Source organism: Chrysoperla carnea, chromosome 5 (assembly GCF_905475395.1).
Source record: "Chrysoperla carnea chromosome 5, inChrCarn1.1, whole genome shotgun sequence".
In the NCBI taxonomy this organism is placed as follows: domain Eukaryota; kingdom Metazoa; phylum Arthropoda; class Insecta; order Neuroptera; family Chrysopidae; genus Chrysoperla; species Chrysoperla carnea.
Window position 1 is genome coordinate 18,582,350 of NC_058341.1, and position 18,063 is coordinate 18,600,412.

The following is an 18,063-nucleotide window of genomic DNA, read 5'->3' on the forward strand; positions in this document are numbered from 1 at the left end:
AATATAAAATATTTTTAAAAATTTTGTATTTTTCTCAATACTATGATTGACCTAAAAATAAGTGAAAATAAATTAATTAAATCAAGTGTGAAAAAAATTTGCCGGAAGCTTTACATTTGAAAAAAAACAAAATAGATATTTTAAACGAAACAACCGCGACAGGTCGACGTGGTTCTCTGAACTTTATTAAGGTACTAACTATAAATACTATAATCTTTATTTCTTACTTAAAATAACTTACGATACTTCTAACTTAAAGAAAAGTTATTTATAGATTTTGTATTCTTTCATCTTTCAGTAACTTAAATAAACATTCATCTAAAATCGATGTAATATCAAAAACATCACTGTATTTACTTCTTCTTAAATTATATAAAGCTCTTATTTTCTACCAGGCCTGTGCTCAAAAAACAAGCAACTTGTTAGTTCAAATTGTAAAATAATTTAATTTGACAGTTTATAAGAAATCCAAAACTAAAACATAAACACTTTGCTGTCTTTATCGTCGCATTTAATTATAAAATTATAATACCTTTCTCCCGCCTTTAAGGTATTTCCAGTATGGTAACTTTTCAGCTCATTATCTCTGTGAAAAAATAGGCCAAATTTGTCGAAAGTGCATTCATGCTGGAAATACCTTAAAAGAGCAGTAGGTGGAAGTATTTGAATTTGCAAAATGTGAGGGCCGCATTTTGTCAATTGATTCTTGTTCAGAAAAGTCTATAGATTAATATTCCGAGTGTTTCCAGAAACCCTATTGTTCCAATTTTTGTATACATGCCCAACCACCACAGAAACAGTCAAATGTCAATTTTTTGAACCAATTGAACCAAGTAAAGCTATCCTAGTTTTTTTGGGCTCACGTAAACAAGACCCCTTGTGTGATTGTTTCGTAAAGTTCATCGTTTTCGAGATATTCACAATTTAGATACAAACTTTGCTAGAATTGAGTATTCTAAAATATTAATTATTGATTATTTTATTTTACAGATGCATCAAACCACAATAATTCAACCAGCATTACGTGGACTGAAGACCGCACCAAATTTACGATGGACTGATTTTTCAATTGTTGATACAACAAACAGCAATCAATTAAATGGTGGTGGTAATAATGGTGGAAGTGGTGGTTTAAATGGTTGTATAACATCAGCAGCAACACGTCATATTGGTCGTCGTTGTTTTCATACAGCATTATGGGGTGCACATCATGTTACATTGGCTTTGACATTAGAACAAGGCTCAATGCTTCAAACAAATACGATTTTATCACTAGCACCATTCACACTTGTGCCTATAACTGAATTTAGTGATCTAGTCCCATACCATTATTTACCAAATAATAATAATAATACATCTATTAATAATAATAATAACGATGAAGATACCAAAATTGTGCAGGGTAAGTTCAAATTTAAATATATTTAAATAAGTGCCTTTTGCACTTTTAGAAACCTCATAAATCTTCATAAGGGATATACAAGGTAATATCTATCTATTTACTTTATTTGGTTTGCGAAAACTATAGATATTTAAACTTTTTTAACGAAATGAATAAGTAGACTTACTAATTCCCTTATTAAACCCACAAGTGGTGTGATTTAGCCTTGAAAAAAGACGGAATTTGATTGCTTCGGAGATTTAACTCATTATTTATCCTTTTCGCTATACCCCAGATCTAAGTTGGAGACACTCTTCTTCTCTGCCACTGTCTGGATCTTGCCATGAAAAAATGAACACACTTAAGCCAGCCTTTCTTTGTCGAGCTATCCAACTTTAAGTCCGTTGACGTCTAAGCACTCCTTCTGTTCTTAAACTCCAAATGGTTCATGGAGTAGTGGCTGGAGATGAGCCAAACCTTTTCGGTATCACAACAGACTCTTTAAACTAAGTGGATCCCACCTCAAGACAGCCATTCTAAGCTAAACTAACCTAACCTTGTCTCTTTTATTAGTTTTTAAATAAAATTTGTCTCTAACTCTCATACAACTTCTCAATATTTCCATATTTTCATGGTAATGGTTTTCATAGCAAGAAAATAATAACATATTATTTATTTTACAGCCACAATTGCAGTATTACCGTGGATGCAAGTTGATACCATACAATCAATGGGTGCACTATTACGTTCAAAATTATCATTATCTATGACATCAACGACAGGAGCATCGAACACGTCCACCAACAACGAAAATAATAATAATATTGAACAATCAGCGTCACGTACTTCATCCATCATGAATAGTATAACAATGAATAATAATGCAGCTGAAGAATTACATTGTCGTGAAGCATGTTTTGTAATGTTACAATTAATTAATGGTTTGAAATGTTTGCAAGCACAAGGCATCGAAGAATTACCATTATCATTATCAAGTTTTGCTCTATGTAGAGAATTGGAACGGGATACACATCCACGATTATGTGTTTTACAAGGGTAAGTACAAAAATGAAAAATTTCTTAAATCTTTAACAACAAATTAACCAAACTTGAAATATTCAACTGTGGTAGATAGATAGGTAGAAAGGCTCATTCGGCAGTACCGACACTTCCTTGGAGGTTTGTGGCCCATTGTCTTACCTTGTTTAGGAGGCCCGTGCTCACGGGGGCTTGGAGATCAACCCCTCTTTCCATTGAGAATCTCTTCATAAAAATTTGAACTAAAAATATAGTACCATGAACTTGGTACATTCTTTGATTAGAAGTAGATGAGATTTTGTTTAAAAGATGAGAAAACGCTGGAAAAAAGTTCAAGAAAATTTTCAAATAGTCTAAGAGAAAATAAAAGGTCGATCTTCACCCATCTGGTAAACAAATAAAACATATTTTTAATAAAATTTTATTCATTTTTAAATACTCCTATCATAGTTTTTCCATCGAAAAGTGTTCATGGATATTTTTAATTAATTTTTTCCATGAATGGTTTTTATCAAGCAAGCCTAAATCTTTATTTTCGTACTAAATTATCTTTCTTTTGATACCAATTTCGATTGGTTAACAGACCGGTGTAGGTCTGCTCATACCATATGAAAAGACCTACACCGATCTGTTAACCAATCGAAATTGGTAGCAGAAGAAAGATAATTTAATTTCAAAAATATGATATAGGCTTACCTAAAAAAAAACCCTTGAATGATTCCTGCACATCTATGATTAGACAGTGGGACAGAAAGGCTGCTTTCTAAAATGATGAATACGTAGAGAGAAGTTTGATAGACTTGCCAAAAGGAAGCCACTCACGAAATTTCAAGTATGTATTAATCATTTTACAAACCACCCTTTCTGTACGACGATCTAGATTATTCATATAGACTTTGTAATAAACAAAATTTCTTTTGTTTTAGCTTATCCGAAGAAATATCACGTGTAGATATTGGTGAAAATGGTGGCGATCGTCTAGGCTCATTATGTGAATGTGCTTTACGAGCATTAAATGAATTATTACCAAAATCAGCATTAACATCATTACTAGAAGATTTATTACGTCGTGAACGTGCTATTTCATTGACACAAGTGAAATCAGTATTAGAGTTCACATTATGGGGACCATCTGATGTTACACTCACAACACCAATTAAAGATCGTGAATTAGCATTACAACGTTGGTTAGATTTAGAACGTGCAACTGTTTTACATGGTTTAGTACGTACCCGAGTACAATTAACTGTTTTTGAAGAATGTCATCTACTATTTTTAGTACGAAGTACCGCAAAAATGATGTGTGAAGCATCTTTGTTATTAGATACAATTGTTAAAACTTCATAGACGTTCAATCAATCCTTAAAGACTTATAGGAGATAATCCAAAAGGTGGAAACTTCTTCAACCAAGATATAGAATAATCCAGTATCTTAATCTGTGCCAAAAATATATATGGTATAACCCAGTCTGTAATATCTCATAATACAAACTTTCAATGTAGGTCAATTATCTGCTTATTAACACACGCAACCAATTGATTTTAATCTACCAAGAGTAGAAAACGATCTAACCTAATAGATTTGACATTTGATTTAGGTAGAAAAATAGGTTGAGTACCTCCGGAGACAATCTCTGCTCCAAATCATTAATAACGGAATCTAATAGAAGTATGTAAATTGATTTCCAAAAATACTCTTCTACCAATTTCACCTGATAATTGTATCTGTTCGTTTGCTTTGGAACCGTACGTGGAGATTTTAATGTAACATCCAACTGTTATCTTGCTGCGTACTTTTATTAGTTTATAAATATTAGTTTCCATTTGGATCGACTCCTAAACTCCTTAAAAACTATATTATACCCCTGATTATATATTACATTATTATTTTTGACAAAATTTTGTTATTTTTTTATTTGACGATTATTTATTTTTATTTTTTGGTGTATTTTTGTTTTTAAGAATTGTACTAAATACTCGAAAATTAATTTTTTACATTCATAAGACTTAAAAAGAATTGTATTATAAAAAAAAAATAGAGCGTGAAAAATATTAAAAATAAATTTAAAGGTCTCTTTTTTAATCGATCTCTATAAAATTATAAAAAATTTGTGTGTAGTTCATCTTAGAAAATTCATATATTTAACCGTTACGAAACGAATTACTCAAATATCAATCCACGCACAATTACTATCACAATTTTTAAAAAAATCATTAAAATAGGAGACAATTGAGGCGCAGATATTTACAAAGAAATTAACCATTTTAAAAATTAATGTTTTTGATGCAATAAAAAGAAAGGTAAAAAATAAAACTATGTTCGGGAAATATAAGGGAAAAGTTCGTGCGAGATGAATGCGTCACGATTTTAATACCAATAAAAGATATCATCCTATCTACCATTTTGTACCAAGCGAGCCTCGGGCATGAACAGATAGATAGCGATGGACCTATCTGCCACTAGCACAAAATTTCGTAAAACTATCTTCAATGAAAGGGAAGATATACGCCTGTAACAAAAATCATGAATTTCATGAAAATAGGTCGACGAAATACCTATCTGTTCATGTTTCGATATGGCTATGATGGAAAAGCCTCTTCGGGGTTTAAATTTTACGGGTTTATATCTCCCCTTTTTTGGAGATCGGGTCGATATCTTTGACGTAGCTTTCTCAACGTAGCAATCTCGCATTTGTTTTTCCCGTCTTTTCCCTGGCTATTAATTCATATTAAAACTAAGAAAAATAATTAATGTTATACTAGAACATAATTTTTTTTAAACAAATGATAATCTCTTGAAGGAATGCATTAAGAAGATCATCTGTCAATCTGTTTATTTGAAGAAAAATGTCAAATTGAATTTATAAAAAAAAAGAAATAGACAAGATGGAAGCTACACGGCCAAATTTATCTGTAGAGTGGAGTTAAATTATTTGTGCGCCTGAATATTTTCAGAAAAAATTTATCAATAGCAAAGTTAGAAAGAAAAACATCAAAGTCAACAATAATCACCTATATTAACATAGATTTAACTTTTTTGATATCTCGAATTGTAAATATTTTGTAATTGTTTTTGTATTTTCGCTCTCTTCCAAAGCACAAAAGTCCAACTTCTCAAGTCAATCATAAAGAGAGCTATCAAACGGTGCTATTTAAATTCGACTTTTAGTTGAAAGTTTGCTTTTGTGTTTTGAAATTTTACAAATATAGCAATTAAAAAAAGTGAGAATTATTTGTGCCAAATTTCACGCAACATTTCTCATTTATGATAAAAATTAATAAATATGCCACCAAAATTGATGAGCATTTTGTTAAAAAGAAAATATTATGTATATTTAAATTAGAGTGATTTATTTGTATAGGTGCGTTATCGATATCAAATTATGGTAAGGTGATTCTTGACCATAATATCCAGATCGTACCTAAAGATATGTTGTTCATACTGTATACTATATTTTTTTGTTAAAAATAAGTTTGATATTATAATATGTGCCTTTATATAAATTCTATCGAAATAAACCTTTTTTTTTAAATAAAGTTTTCATAAGTGTTTTTTTTTTAACCTCGACGTATGTGTAATTGGATAGAGTCATCAACACTGTCTATGCATGGTATTTCAACAATTAACTCAATTGTCAATTGTTTTCACTTGTTATTTTTCACTCAAACTAAAAAAAAATCATGGATGTCACAGCCAACTCAATTATCGGAGTTCTTTCTATCCTATTTTTTCTTCAGAACAAAATTATAAATTAATTAATTATTTAGTAGTGCCAAGTAATAAGACCACGTAGCTGTGTGGTTACAGCACTTGACTTGAAAACAGGAGTATGCTGGTTCGTATCCTGGCGGGGTTAAAAATTTTAACTTTAAAATTAAATGAATTTTTCCTGAAAATCTAAGTGTACACAATTAATTTCGACGATGGTGCCGGTGCCATCTATGGTAAACCTATTGAACTAACATTTATTTTGGCGGCGGTTCTATTATAAACTTGTTTAACTAACTATTAATTTCGACGGTGGTGCCACCTATGAAAATCCTGTTGAACTATCATTTATTCGGGTGGTGGTGCCACCTATGAAAAACCTGTTGAACTAACATTATTAATGCGAATAATTTTTGGCACGACCATCGAAATTAATGTTAGTTCAACAGGTTTTTCATAGGTGGCACCACCGCCCAAAGGAATATCAAACAGAACACCACAATATAGTTAGCGTGGAATATTAATAAAATTTATTAAATCATATATCAAAAAATTGCTCTCTAAATGCTCCATCAGATTCTAAAATTGCTCCAATTATTAAATTATCAATTAATTAAATATTTGCAATTAAAAATACAAAATTTTATTTTCCAATATCTCAGTAAATTGATAGTTTTTCCTAACGTTTTTGCTATCAATAAATTGCTCCCGTTTATTTCTTTCGGGATATAACAATAACGATTTATAAATATCTATTATTTTTGCATAATTAATTAAAATTAATAATTGCAATTCAAACAGGTATGTGATGACGTCATTCACAAGGGGAATGTCATAAACTGGGGGGAGCGGGAAGGGAAAGAAAAACAAAAAAGAAATAATAATAGAAAGTAAATAATTTGATGTATCAGTGAAAAATATCAAAAAATTGCTCCGTAAATACTCTTTCAGATTCCAAAGTTGCTCCAGTCATATAATTAATATGTAATTAAATATTTTCAATTAAAAATACAAAATTTTACATACACAAGGGGAATGGGGGGATACATGAACATATATTACGATAGATTGTAGTTATTATCTATGGTTATGGTATTTGTTTTATTTAATTAAATATTAAAAGAAAATAAACAATCATATGTATCAGCGGAAAGTATCAAAAAATTGCTCCGTAAATACTCTTTCAGATTCCAAAGTTGCTCCAGTTATATAATTAATATGTAATTAAATATTTTTAATTAAAAATACAAAATTTTACATACACAAGGGGAATGGGGGGAAACATGAAAATATATAACAATAGATTGTAGTTATGATCTATGGTTATGGTATTTGTTTTATTTAATTAAATATTAAAATGACTTGAGATATCACAATTTTTTATTCTAAATTTTTCTTAGGAAAAAAAATTTTCGACAATTTTTGTTTGAACCTTTTTTTCATCCAGTTGGTTGTTGAAATATTGGCCAAAAATCGTTTTTTATGTATATATAGCGTTAATTATTTCAACTTTGGCACTTCCGAGACTTTGAATAAGTTCTCGCAAAAGCATTATTATTATTTTGAGCGGACCAAAATGTAATTAATATGTGCAATATGTTTGTTTATTAATAATATGTTTATTTGTTTTCACTTAATATGTACATAAATAATTTACTTCTAAAATAAAAATAATTTATTTTCAATAGATTTATATAATATTATTTCCACCTTTAATTTATTTGATAAAACATTGAAAATCCATAAAAAGTGCTCGGTCTGCTATTCCGTAAGTGTTTTGACGAATCAGTATTTTCATAACTGAAAAAAGTAATAATAATAAAAATTAAAACTAATTCTACGCAATAAAACATACTAATGATAGAAAACATGAGAAATTAGTAATTACAATGCCTTGGTCAGATATTTCCATAGGTTTCCATTCAACATTCGGGTTAATAGGTACATCGGCGAGTAATTCGCTTCGTGTGTGAGTTTCGTTTCCATGACAACGATACACTACTTTAATTATAGAATTGTATGGATGCATATATAATTGTGTGGATTGCATTGAAAACTTACATTTAAAATTTAATATTCTTGTTTCACAAATTTAAATAAATAATTATGATAATTTACATTTGAAAAATAATATTTGTACAATTTGATTTCTTATTTTCACAATTTTTAATGCATTAAGTTTAATTAATTAGTGTTTTTCAATCATTTTAATTTGACAGTTTCTATATCATTAACATGTAAAGAATTGCAAATTAGTCATAACAGCCCCCTTTATCTCAAAAATTTTTCACTAAAAGCGCTGGCATCGATTTTATTATCCCTACCATGACTACGCACACAACGAATAGAAATTGTCCGGATTCAATATCATCTCGATGATTGATCTCTTTTTAGAAATATAATTTTAGTCCAACTGCTTGCCAATATTTGTATCTGAAAACTGAAAATTCAACAATATTATTATATATAAATAAAATAAAAGTTTATAAACAAATAACCTAAGACGTCGATAATTTATGTAAACAAATAAAGGTTTGTCGACTCACCTTTTACAACCATCTTTACAATAAATAATTATTCTTCAAGTAACTTATTGAAACATTATTTAAATTAAAAATGTTTTAATGAAAATACAACGGCGAATAAAAATGATACAATTAACCTCAAAAAAAAATTAAATAAACAAATATCACAGCCATAGATAATAACTACAATCCATCGTTATATATTTTCATGTTTCCCCCCATTCCCCTTGTGTATGTAAAATTTTGTATTTTTAATTGAAAATATTTAATTACATATTAATTATATAACTGGAGCAACTTTGGAATCTGAAAGAGTATTTACGGAGCAATTTTTTGATACTTTCCGCTGATACATATGATTGTTTATTTTCTTTTAATATTTAATTAAATAAAACAAATATCATAACCATAGATAATAACTACAATCTATCGTAATATATGTTCATGTTTCCCCCCATTCCCCTTGTGTATGTAAAATATTGTATTTTTAATTAAAAATATTTAATTACATATTAATTATATGACTGGAGCAACTTTGGAATCTGAAAGAGTATTTACGGAGCAATTTTTTGATACTTTCCGCTGATACATATGATTGTTTATTTTCTTTTAATATTTAATTAAATAAAACAAATACCATTACCATAGATAATAACTACAATCTATTGTTATATATTTTCATGCTTCCCCCCATCCCCTTTGTGTATGTAAAATTTTGTATTTTTAATTGAAAATATTTAATTACATATTAATTATATGACTGGAGCAACTTTGGAATCTGAAAGAGTATTTACGGAGCAATTTTTTGATATTTTTCACTGATACATCAAATTATTTACTTTCTATTATTATTTCTTTTTTGTTTTTCTTTCTCTTCCCGCTCCCCTTAGTTTATGACATTCCCCTTGTGAATGACGTCATCACATACCTGTTTGAATTGCAATTATTAATTTTAATTAATTATGCAAAAATAATAGATATTTATAAATCGTTATTGTTATATCCCGAAAGAAATAAACGGGAGCAATTTATTGATAGCAAAAACGTTAGGAAAAACTATCAATTTACTGAGATATTGGAAAATAAAATTTTGTATTTTTAATTGCAAATATTTAATTAATTGATAATTTAATAATTGGAGCAATTTTGGAATCTGATGGAGCATTTAGAGAGCAATTTTTTGATATATGATTTAATAAATTTTATTAATATTCCACGCTAACTATATTGTGGTAAACAGAACCTATAATTTTTTTGTGACTTATGTTTCGTATCAAATTGGTCATTTACATATCTTCAATCAGTGTTTGAAAATGACCAATTTGGTACGAAACATATTTCACAAAATAATTACATTTTTAAATTGTTAAAAATATATATTTTAATAAATCAGTGGAATAAATATGCAAAGAATTGTGTTTTTTGATTTAATTAAATAAAAATCGTTATATATATTTTAAATTTTGTTTTATTATTTTCTATCCCATTTTTACTTTCAGAACAAAATTATTAAGTAATTAATAATTTAGTAAGAGTAACTATTAACTTAATTATATGTTGTTATACATATGGCGAGTAGCTGAGTGGATATAGTACTTGGTTATGAAACCAAGATACGTTGGTTCGTATCTTGGTAGTGCTAACATTTTTACTATTAGATTAAATGAATTTTTCCTGATGTTAAAAATTGTCCACTTTTTTAATAGTTTAAATTTTAAATATAACCCGCCCTCTTGTCATAAATAACGTCATTTATGCATATGTCATAAATCACAATTCTGTCAGGAGGTGGGAATTTAAATAATCATAAATGTGTCACTCTTTAAAATCATACACATTCTCTTAAAGATAAGTAATAAGTTAAATATATCGTTTATATACAAGCCAGGTAGCTGTGTGGATTTTGTGTTTAATTTAATTTTTTTTTTTCTTTAATTGTATGACTGGGACTTATACATCCTCCACTCCCCTTTTTATTTACAGATTGAAAGTTTATAAATTTGAATTAACAGGTAAGGAATGAAGTGTATAAGATTTAAAAGAATGAGTTTAGGACAGGTTGATTCAAAATTATTTAAGTATTAAATTTTTAATATATTTCATATCTACCAAATAGCTTATTGGGTTGCGGTTCTGCCTACGGATACAAAGTACTCTGATTCGAATCCAAGCGGAAGCTCTACGATATTTTTAAAAAAGTTCATGAGTTTTTTTTGTTTTCAATAATTTAATAAGGTTTTAACTTTCAATTGTTTTTTTTTTATTTCCATTAATTTTATTTTCCTTTTCTTTAACTGTATGACTGAGACTTATACGATGACTTAGACATATTTGCATCCTCCACTCCGCTTTCCCTTTTTATTTACAGATTGAAAATTATTGAAGAAAATTTAAATTAGCAGATAAGGAATGAAGTGTATAAGATTTAAAAGAATGAGTTTAGGACAGGTAGGTTTTTAAAAATTATTTAAGTATTAAATTTTTAATAGATAAAACAAGTATCAAATAGCTCAGTAGGTTGCGCATCTGAATACGGATACAAAGTACCCTAGTTCGCATCCAAACGGAGTTAATAGTTTATTTAATACAAAAGTTGATGAGTTTTTTTAAATTTAATAAGGTTTTAACTTAATTGTTTTTTTTTTTTTTTTAATTTCCACTCACCACAAAAGTTTACAGACCAATAAATAACTTTCTGATTTTCAAAGTTAAAACAATTACTTACCTATCAGGATATTCCTTCCTGTTCATTATGTTCTCCTAGTAAAAATGTGACAAAAATCAATCATTTTTTCCTCCATTCAATCAAATTGAAACTTTTTCATCAAAAAAGTACGAAAAAATCTTCAATTTTTTCAACATTTGTACTAGGAGAACATAAGTACGAATTAGTAGTTCCTGATAGGGAGAAAAAGCAAGTAAGTGTTTTCACCCCGAAAGTCTAAAATTTTATTTTGGCAGAAAGTTATTGGTCTGCCCAGAAGTCATACTCACCAAACACGGGTGTGCAGACCACTAACTTTCTGACTTACGAGGTGACAACAATTACCTTGCTATCAGGTACTACTAATTCCGTCCGTCCATGATGTTCTCCTAGTAGAAATGTGAAAAAAATTGAAGTTTTTGAACGAAAAAAAACTAAAATTTTTCATCATTTGTACTAGGCAAACATGTTGTGGTGGAAATTTAAAAAAAAAATGAAAATAAAAATCAGAATTTGCTTAAAAGAAAGAAGAAGAATTTTTTTTATATAGTCCTACCCTAGTTTCGAACCCAGGGGACTATCTATTCGTAGTCAGATACGCTAACCACTATACCATATGGGCTCTGTTATTCATATTAATAAATAATTATATTAATATTTTCGACTTTCAATCAATATTCACCGGAGGCTAGTGGTCTAACCACTACTCCATTTTGGACTTATTAAACATATCATTAATGTAATATACATACCTTTTACTCACCTTTTTTTAAATTAACTTGTTTTCTTAAACTTAGTAAACTTACCTATATAAATTCTGTTCTGTTTGTAATTCCTGAAATGTATGTAAAGGATAAAAAAGATGAAGGTAGGTATAATAATGAATAATAATAATTAAACCAGAAAAATTGATAAAAACGATATTTTATTATATATATTCGTACATATTTCACCTAAAATAAATTTGAATGAATAATGGTTATATAGTATAAAATCATTTTTAGGAATAACGTTTTCATTTTTTCTAAACTTTCAAAAACTTACAATTAAATTTTTTTAATCAGTTATTTATTTTTTCAAAGTTCATGGATGATATAAAGCTAACGTAATTTGGCCACCAACAAAAATTCCTTGTCGAATGAATTAATAATAATCTTTTAGTCTATTGTTCGTCGTTTGCTCTTCATTGTTTGACCATTAAAATTATTTGTCCGATCGTTTATTTATTATTTATTAAAAAATCATTTGTTTTTAAGTTAGACCCCCATAATATTGGTTTCTATCATTTCCTCTTTATTCAATGTATTTTAAGGAGTCATTGATTGTTCGCTTATTATTAGAAATTGTTGGATTATAAATAGAAATGGTTTATAAGTAGAAACCAATATTATGGGAGTCTAACGTAATAAAAAATAATTGTTTAATAAAATAATAAATAAAAAACGATCGAACTAATAATTTTAAGGTCAAATAATGAAAAACAAACAACGAACAATGGATTAAAAAAGATTTATAATTAATTAACCCAAAAACAAAATTTTGTGGGGGCCAAATTACGTTAGCTATCATGCTAGCTATCAGATTATTTGGTTATAATATAAGCTTCTTATTTTACCCAAATTTTATAAATTTGACCCCCGAAAATTTTTGTAACTAGCGATATAAGATAATTAAAATTTAAAAATTAAAACAAAAATTCAGGGGATCAAAATTATTCACCCGTTTTCAATAGTTTCACTCTCCGAAGTTAGCAACACTGGCTATTCGACGTATGACGTTTGTAGAGTTTTTTTTGTAAATTCGTGTTATTATTTAAATTTTATAATAAAATCAGAGACTAATAAAATTAAGAAAAATGGCAAATTCATTCCATGATATTCACGAAACACCACATACAGAATTTATAACTGTAAAAAATGAAATATTAGAAGACTTCGAAAGAAACAGTGCTTTTACAGTTGAAGAAACACAAAATAGCAGGAATGATATTAGCATGGAAGGTGAACCAATTCTTAAAACCGAGAAACATTTATCTTTGATCAACCACGAATATATTAAAACTGAAAAACAATTAAAAACAGAATTTATAATAATTAAAGAAGAAAGATTGGAAGACTTTGAAAGCAACAGTGATTTTACACTGGAAGAAACACAAAACAACAGCAGTGATATTAGCACGGGATATGATCAAATTTATAAAGCTGAGCAAGATTTATCTACAATCAACTACGAAAATATTAAACTTGAAAAACAATTAAATACAGAATTAGTTATCAAAGATGAAAGTGTTTTAGAACCAGAACGGGACCACACCACGGAAAAACCATTTGCATGTAATCTTTGTAATCAAACATTTAATCAATTAAGTGCTTTAAGTAAACATCTGCGGACTCATAAAAGTGACAAATCATTCTCACGTGATACAGGAGAAAAGTCATTTTCATGCGTTATTTGTAATAAAATGTTTACTCAACTACGTAATTTACTTAATCACAAACGGATTCATGAAGAAGAAAAATCATTTTCATGTGATATTTGTAATAAGACTTTTACTCAACTAGGTAATTTGCTTAATCACCAAAAGATTCACAGTGAAGAAAAACCATATTTATGTGACATTTGTAATAAATCATTTAATCAGCAAAGTAATTTATCTCGACATAAACGAATTCATAATGGAGAAAAACCATTTTCATGTGATATTTGTGATAAAGCATTTAATCAAGTTGGTAATTTAAATCAACATAAACTGATTCATACGCGAGAAAGGCGATTTTCTTGTGATATTTGTACTAGAACATTCTATCAAGAATGTGATTTAGTTAAACATCAACGAGTTCATGATGATGAAAAATCATTTTCTTGTGATATGTGTAATAAATCGTTTACTTCATCAAGTTATTTAGGTGTGCATAAACGTGTTCACACCGGAGAAAAACCATTTTCATGTGACATTTGTAATAAATCATTTACTAATGGTAGTTATTTAAGTAGACATAAACGTTTTCACACTGGAGATAAACCATTCTCATGTGAGATTTGTAATAAAAAATTTGCTGATGGTAGTAATTTAGCTAGACATAAACGTATGCATACTGCCCCCCTCTAGAGATATCCAAAAATCTTTCAGTCTACTCAATTGATAATTTATTTTCTTTCATCTTCATTGATCAAGTCACATTTCAAGTAAATTAACGAGAAAATAGGTCTAATTTGACTTGAATGACTTGTGAAAATATTAATTAATGACGTGATAGTGTGTTTGTCAAACGTTGTCCAGCCATTTTTATTGACTGGATAATGAAAGAAAACGCCTACCCTTGATATATACTATTGCTATTGTAAAAACAATTCCGAGGTCTAGGTTATGTTAGGTTAGAGTGGCTGTCCTGGGGTGGGACACACTTAGACCATAGGATCCGTTGTGATACCGTAAATGGGTTGGCCCATCCCCGGCCACTACTCCATGAACCATTTGGAGCTGTTTAAGAACAGCAAGAGGGCTTTGACGTCGACTGACTTTAGGACGAAGAGGTCGTCAAAGAGAGGCTGGCTCAAGTAAGTTCATCTCCTCATGGCAAGAGCTGGGCAATGACAGAGAATGCTGGGCAAGAGCTGGGCAATGTCCTCTTCTGTCGATTTCACCTGATAATTGGACCTGTTCGTTTACTTTGGAAGTTTATAAATATTAGTTTCCATTTGGATCGACTCTTAAACTCCTTAAAAACTATATTATCTATACCCCTGATTATGTATTTTATTATTATTTTTGATATAATTTTGTTTATTTTTTTATTTCACGATTATTTATTTTAATTTTTTATAAAGAAAATATTTTGTATATTTAAATTAGAGTGATTTATTTGTATAGGTGCGTTATCGATATCGAATTATGGTATAAGGTGATTCATTCTTGACCATAATATCTAAATCGTACCTAAAGATATGTTCATACTGTATACTATATTTTTTATTAAAGATAAGTTTGATTTTATAATATGTGCCTTTATATAAATTCTATTGAAATAAACCTTTTTTTAAATAAAATTTTTTATGGTCGTTTGTTATTTTAACCTAGCCGAAATTTTGTATCATTAACACGCTCTTATTAGTTTCATACGTATGTAAGTATGCAACGGAATCTTTGAGCATGATTTTGACCCCCTTTAAAACGTCAGATTAACACAAAATTTGTCATACTTATCAAGGACCGATGACAATTTTTTTGAATACCCTGATCAGGATGTTTAGGATTAATGATTTCCATATCTGAAAATATATACATTTATTTGCGCTCCAACCATATTTATACTGAAATTTTGATAAATAAATAATGGTCTAAAAATAAAAAACAGTTTAAAAAAACTAAAAAACACGCTTTTGTAACTAGCTGGACTAAAAGGTAGAAAATAATAACTTTAAATTCAAAAAAATCATTTTACCGTAAAAAAATGTAGGATGCTTTTTAAGATATTTTCTAACGACTTTACTTTTACCAATATCTGTCTATAAAATATTTACAATAATTGAAGTTTAGTACCCCAAGCTTTCTTACGAGAAAATGATTTAAAAACTAAACGGCGCCAATAATACTGTGGCAAGTCAGACACCTAGTTATGATTCAATTAACAAGTCATAGTCGTGCACTAAATTATATATTATTTCTACAATATTTCGTCAAGAAATAAAGTTTTCTTAGTTTCAAACTTAGGTTTTTTCAATGGGAAATAAGCAAAAATAGTATTTGTTGATATGCTGCTTTTTGGGACGTTATTTCACGAAAAAATATAGAAGAAATAAATAATTTTATCTACGATCGTGAGAAAAAAGTACCCCCCTTGTGTAATAATGAATTCATTCCCGTACAAGGGCGGTAATGAATAAATTTTTCAATTTTCTATTTATCTCAATAATTGACATGACAAATTTATTTAATTTATCAACAAATATAATAAGAAACGTTCAAGATAACAAAACTGAAAGAGATAAAAAAAAAATCAAATTCAATTCAAAATAACATATGATAATAAATTTTAAAAGTGTGTGACTGATGCTGGATTCGAACTAAGTAATCACTAAAATAATAAATTATACTCAAGATTTTTTTAATTATTTATTTTATTTTCCAGTATGTATACGTTTATGCCGAACTAAATTACTGCCATCAGAAAATTTTTTATTACAAATCTCACATGAGAATGGTTTATCTCCGGTGTGAAAACGTTTATGTCTACTTAAATAACTTCCATCAGTAAATGATTTATTACAAATATCACATGAAAATAGTTTTTCTCCAGTATGAATACGTTTATGTCTAATTAAATAACTTGATGAATTAAACGATTTATTACACATATCACAAGAATATGATTTTTCTTCATCATGAACTCGTTGATGTTTAACTAAATCACATTCTTGATAAAATGTTCTTGTGCAAATATCACAAGAATATGGCTTTTCTCGTGTATGCATCAGTTTATGGTGATTTAAATTACCAAGTTGATTAAATGCTTTATTACAAATATCACATTCATATGGTTTTTCTTCGCTGTGAATACGTTTATGTCGAGATAAATTACTTTGTTGATTAAATGTTTTCTTACAGGTATCACATGAAAATGGTTTGTCTTCGCTATGAATTCGTTGATGTTTAACTAAATCACACTGTTGATAAAATGTTCTATCACAAATATCACAAGAAAATGGTCTTTCGTGTGTATGAATCCGTTTATGTTGATTTAGATTACCGATTAGATTAAATTTTTTATTACAAATATCACAGACATGTGGTTTTTCTTCTGAATGAATTCGTTTATGGCGAGATAAACTACTCCGTTGAGTAAATGTTTTATTACAAATTTTACATGAAAATGGTTTCTCTTCACAATGAATCCTTTTATGATTAACTAAATTACCTAGTTGGGCAAATTTTTTATTACAAATATCGCATGAAAATGGTTTTTCTTCTAATCTTCTCGTATCACAGGATAATGATTTGTCACCTTTATGAGTCCGCAGATGTTTACTTAAAGCACTAAGTTGATTAAATGTTTGATTACAAAGATTACATGCAAATGGTTTATCCATGGTATGTTCCCGTTCTGGTTCTAAAACACTTTCATCTTTGATAACTAATTCTGTATTTAATTGTTTTTCAAGTTTAATATTTGCGTAGTTGATTGTAGATAAATCTTGCTCAGCTTTATAAATTTGATCACATCCTATGTTAATGTCACTGCTGTTGTTTTGTGTTTCTTCCAGTGTAAAATCACTATTGCTTTCAAAGTCTTCCAATCTTTCTTCTTTAATTATTATAAATTCTGTTTTTAATTGTTTTTCAGTTTTAATATTTTCGTGGTTGATCAAAGATAAATGTTTCTCGGTTTTAAGAATTGGTTCACCTTCCATGCTAATATCATTCCTGCTATTTTGTGTTTCTTCAACTGTAAAAGCACTGCTTCTTTCAAAGTCTTCTAATATTTCATTTTTAACAGTTATGAATTCTGTATGTGGTGTTTCGTGTATATCATGGAATAATAAATTTTCCATTTTCTTAATTTTATTATAAAATTTAATTAATAACACGAATGTACAAAAAAACTCTATAAACGTCAAACAGGCAGTGTTACCAACTTTGGAGAGCGGAATTATTAAGAACCGTAAAATTGAAAAAAAAAAAATTCAAATTTTATTCTATCGTGAAATT

The 18,063-nt window shown here is 28.5% G+C and overlaps 3 protein-coding genes across 3 annotated transcripts in view; 2 read left to right on the forward strand and 1 right to left on the reverse strand.

The window, feature by feature from the left end:
* The window catches only part of LOC123300890 (probable serine/threonine-protein kinase DDB_G0282963), a 98,937-nt gene extending 94,648 nt beyond the window's left edge, over window positions 1-4,289 (forward strand). The window contains exons 6-8 of the mRNA XM_044883554.1: window positions 991-1,402; window positions 2,065-2,437; window positions 3,346-4,289. Coding sequence (XP_044739489.1) covers window positions 991-1,402; window positions 2,065-2,437; window positions 3,346-3,766 — 1,206 coding nt within the window. The 3' untranslated portion in view covers window positions 3,767-4,289. The remainder of the gene's footprint in view (window positions 1-990; window positions 1,403-2,064; window positions 2,438-3,345) is intronic.
* An 8,620-nt stretch (window positions 4,290-12,909) lies between these two features.
* On the forward strand, window positions 12,910-14,762 carry LOC123300893 (zinc finger protein 681-like). Its single transcript, XM_044883556.1, has one exon. The coding sequence runs from the start codon at window positions 13,213-13,215 to the stop codon at window positions 14,464-14,466; it is 1,254 nt and encodes a 417-aa protein (XP_044739491.1). The 5' UTR covers window positions 12,910-13,212; the 3' UTR covers window positions 14,467-14,762.
* A 1,659-nt stretch (window positions 14,763-16,421) lies between these two features.
* Window positions 16,422-17,961, reverse strand: LOC123300607 (zinc finger protein 501-like). The gene is made up of 2 exons (XM_044883204.1): window positions 16,664-17,961; window positions 16,422-16,432 (listed from the first exon to the last, which is right to left on the reverse strand). Exons 1-2 carry the CDS (start codon window positions 17,904-17,906, stop codon window positions 16,422-16,424), a joined length of 1,254 nt encoding a protein of 417 aa, XP_044739139.1. The 5' UTR covers window positions 17,907-17,961.
* Window positions 17,962-18,063: the final 102 nt, after the last annotated feature.

Excerpts from the sequence above, each read along its gene's own strand:
- LOC123300893 (XM_044883556.1), top strand. The coding sequence starts at position 13,213 with ATGGCAAATTCATTCCATGATATTCACGAAACACCACATACAGAATTT.
- LOC123300607 (XM_044883204.1), bottom strand. The coding sequence starts at position 17,906 with ATGGAAAATTTATTATTCCATGATATACACGAAACACCACATACAGAA.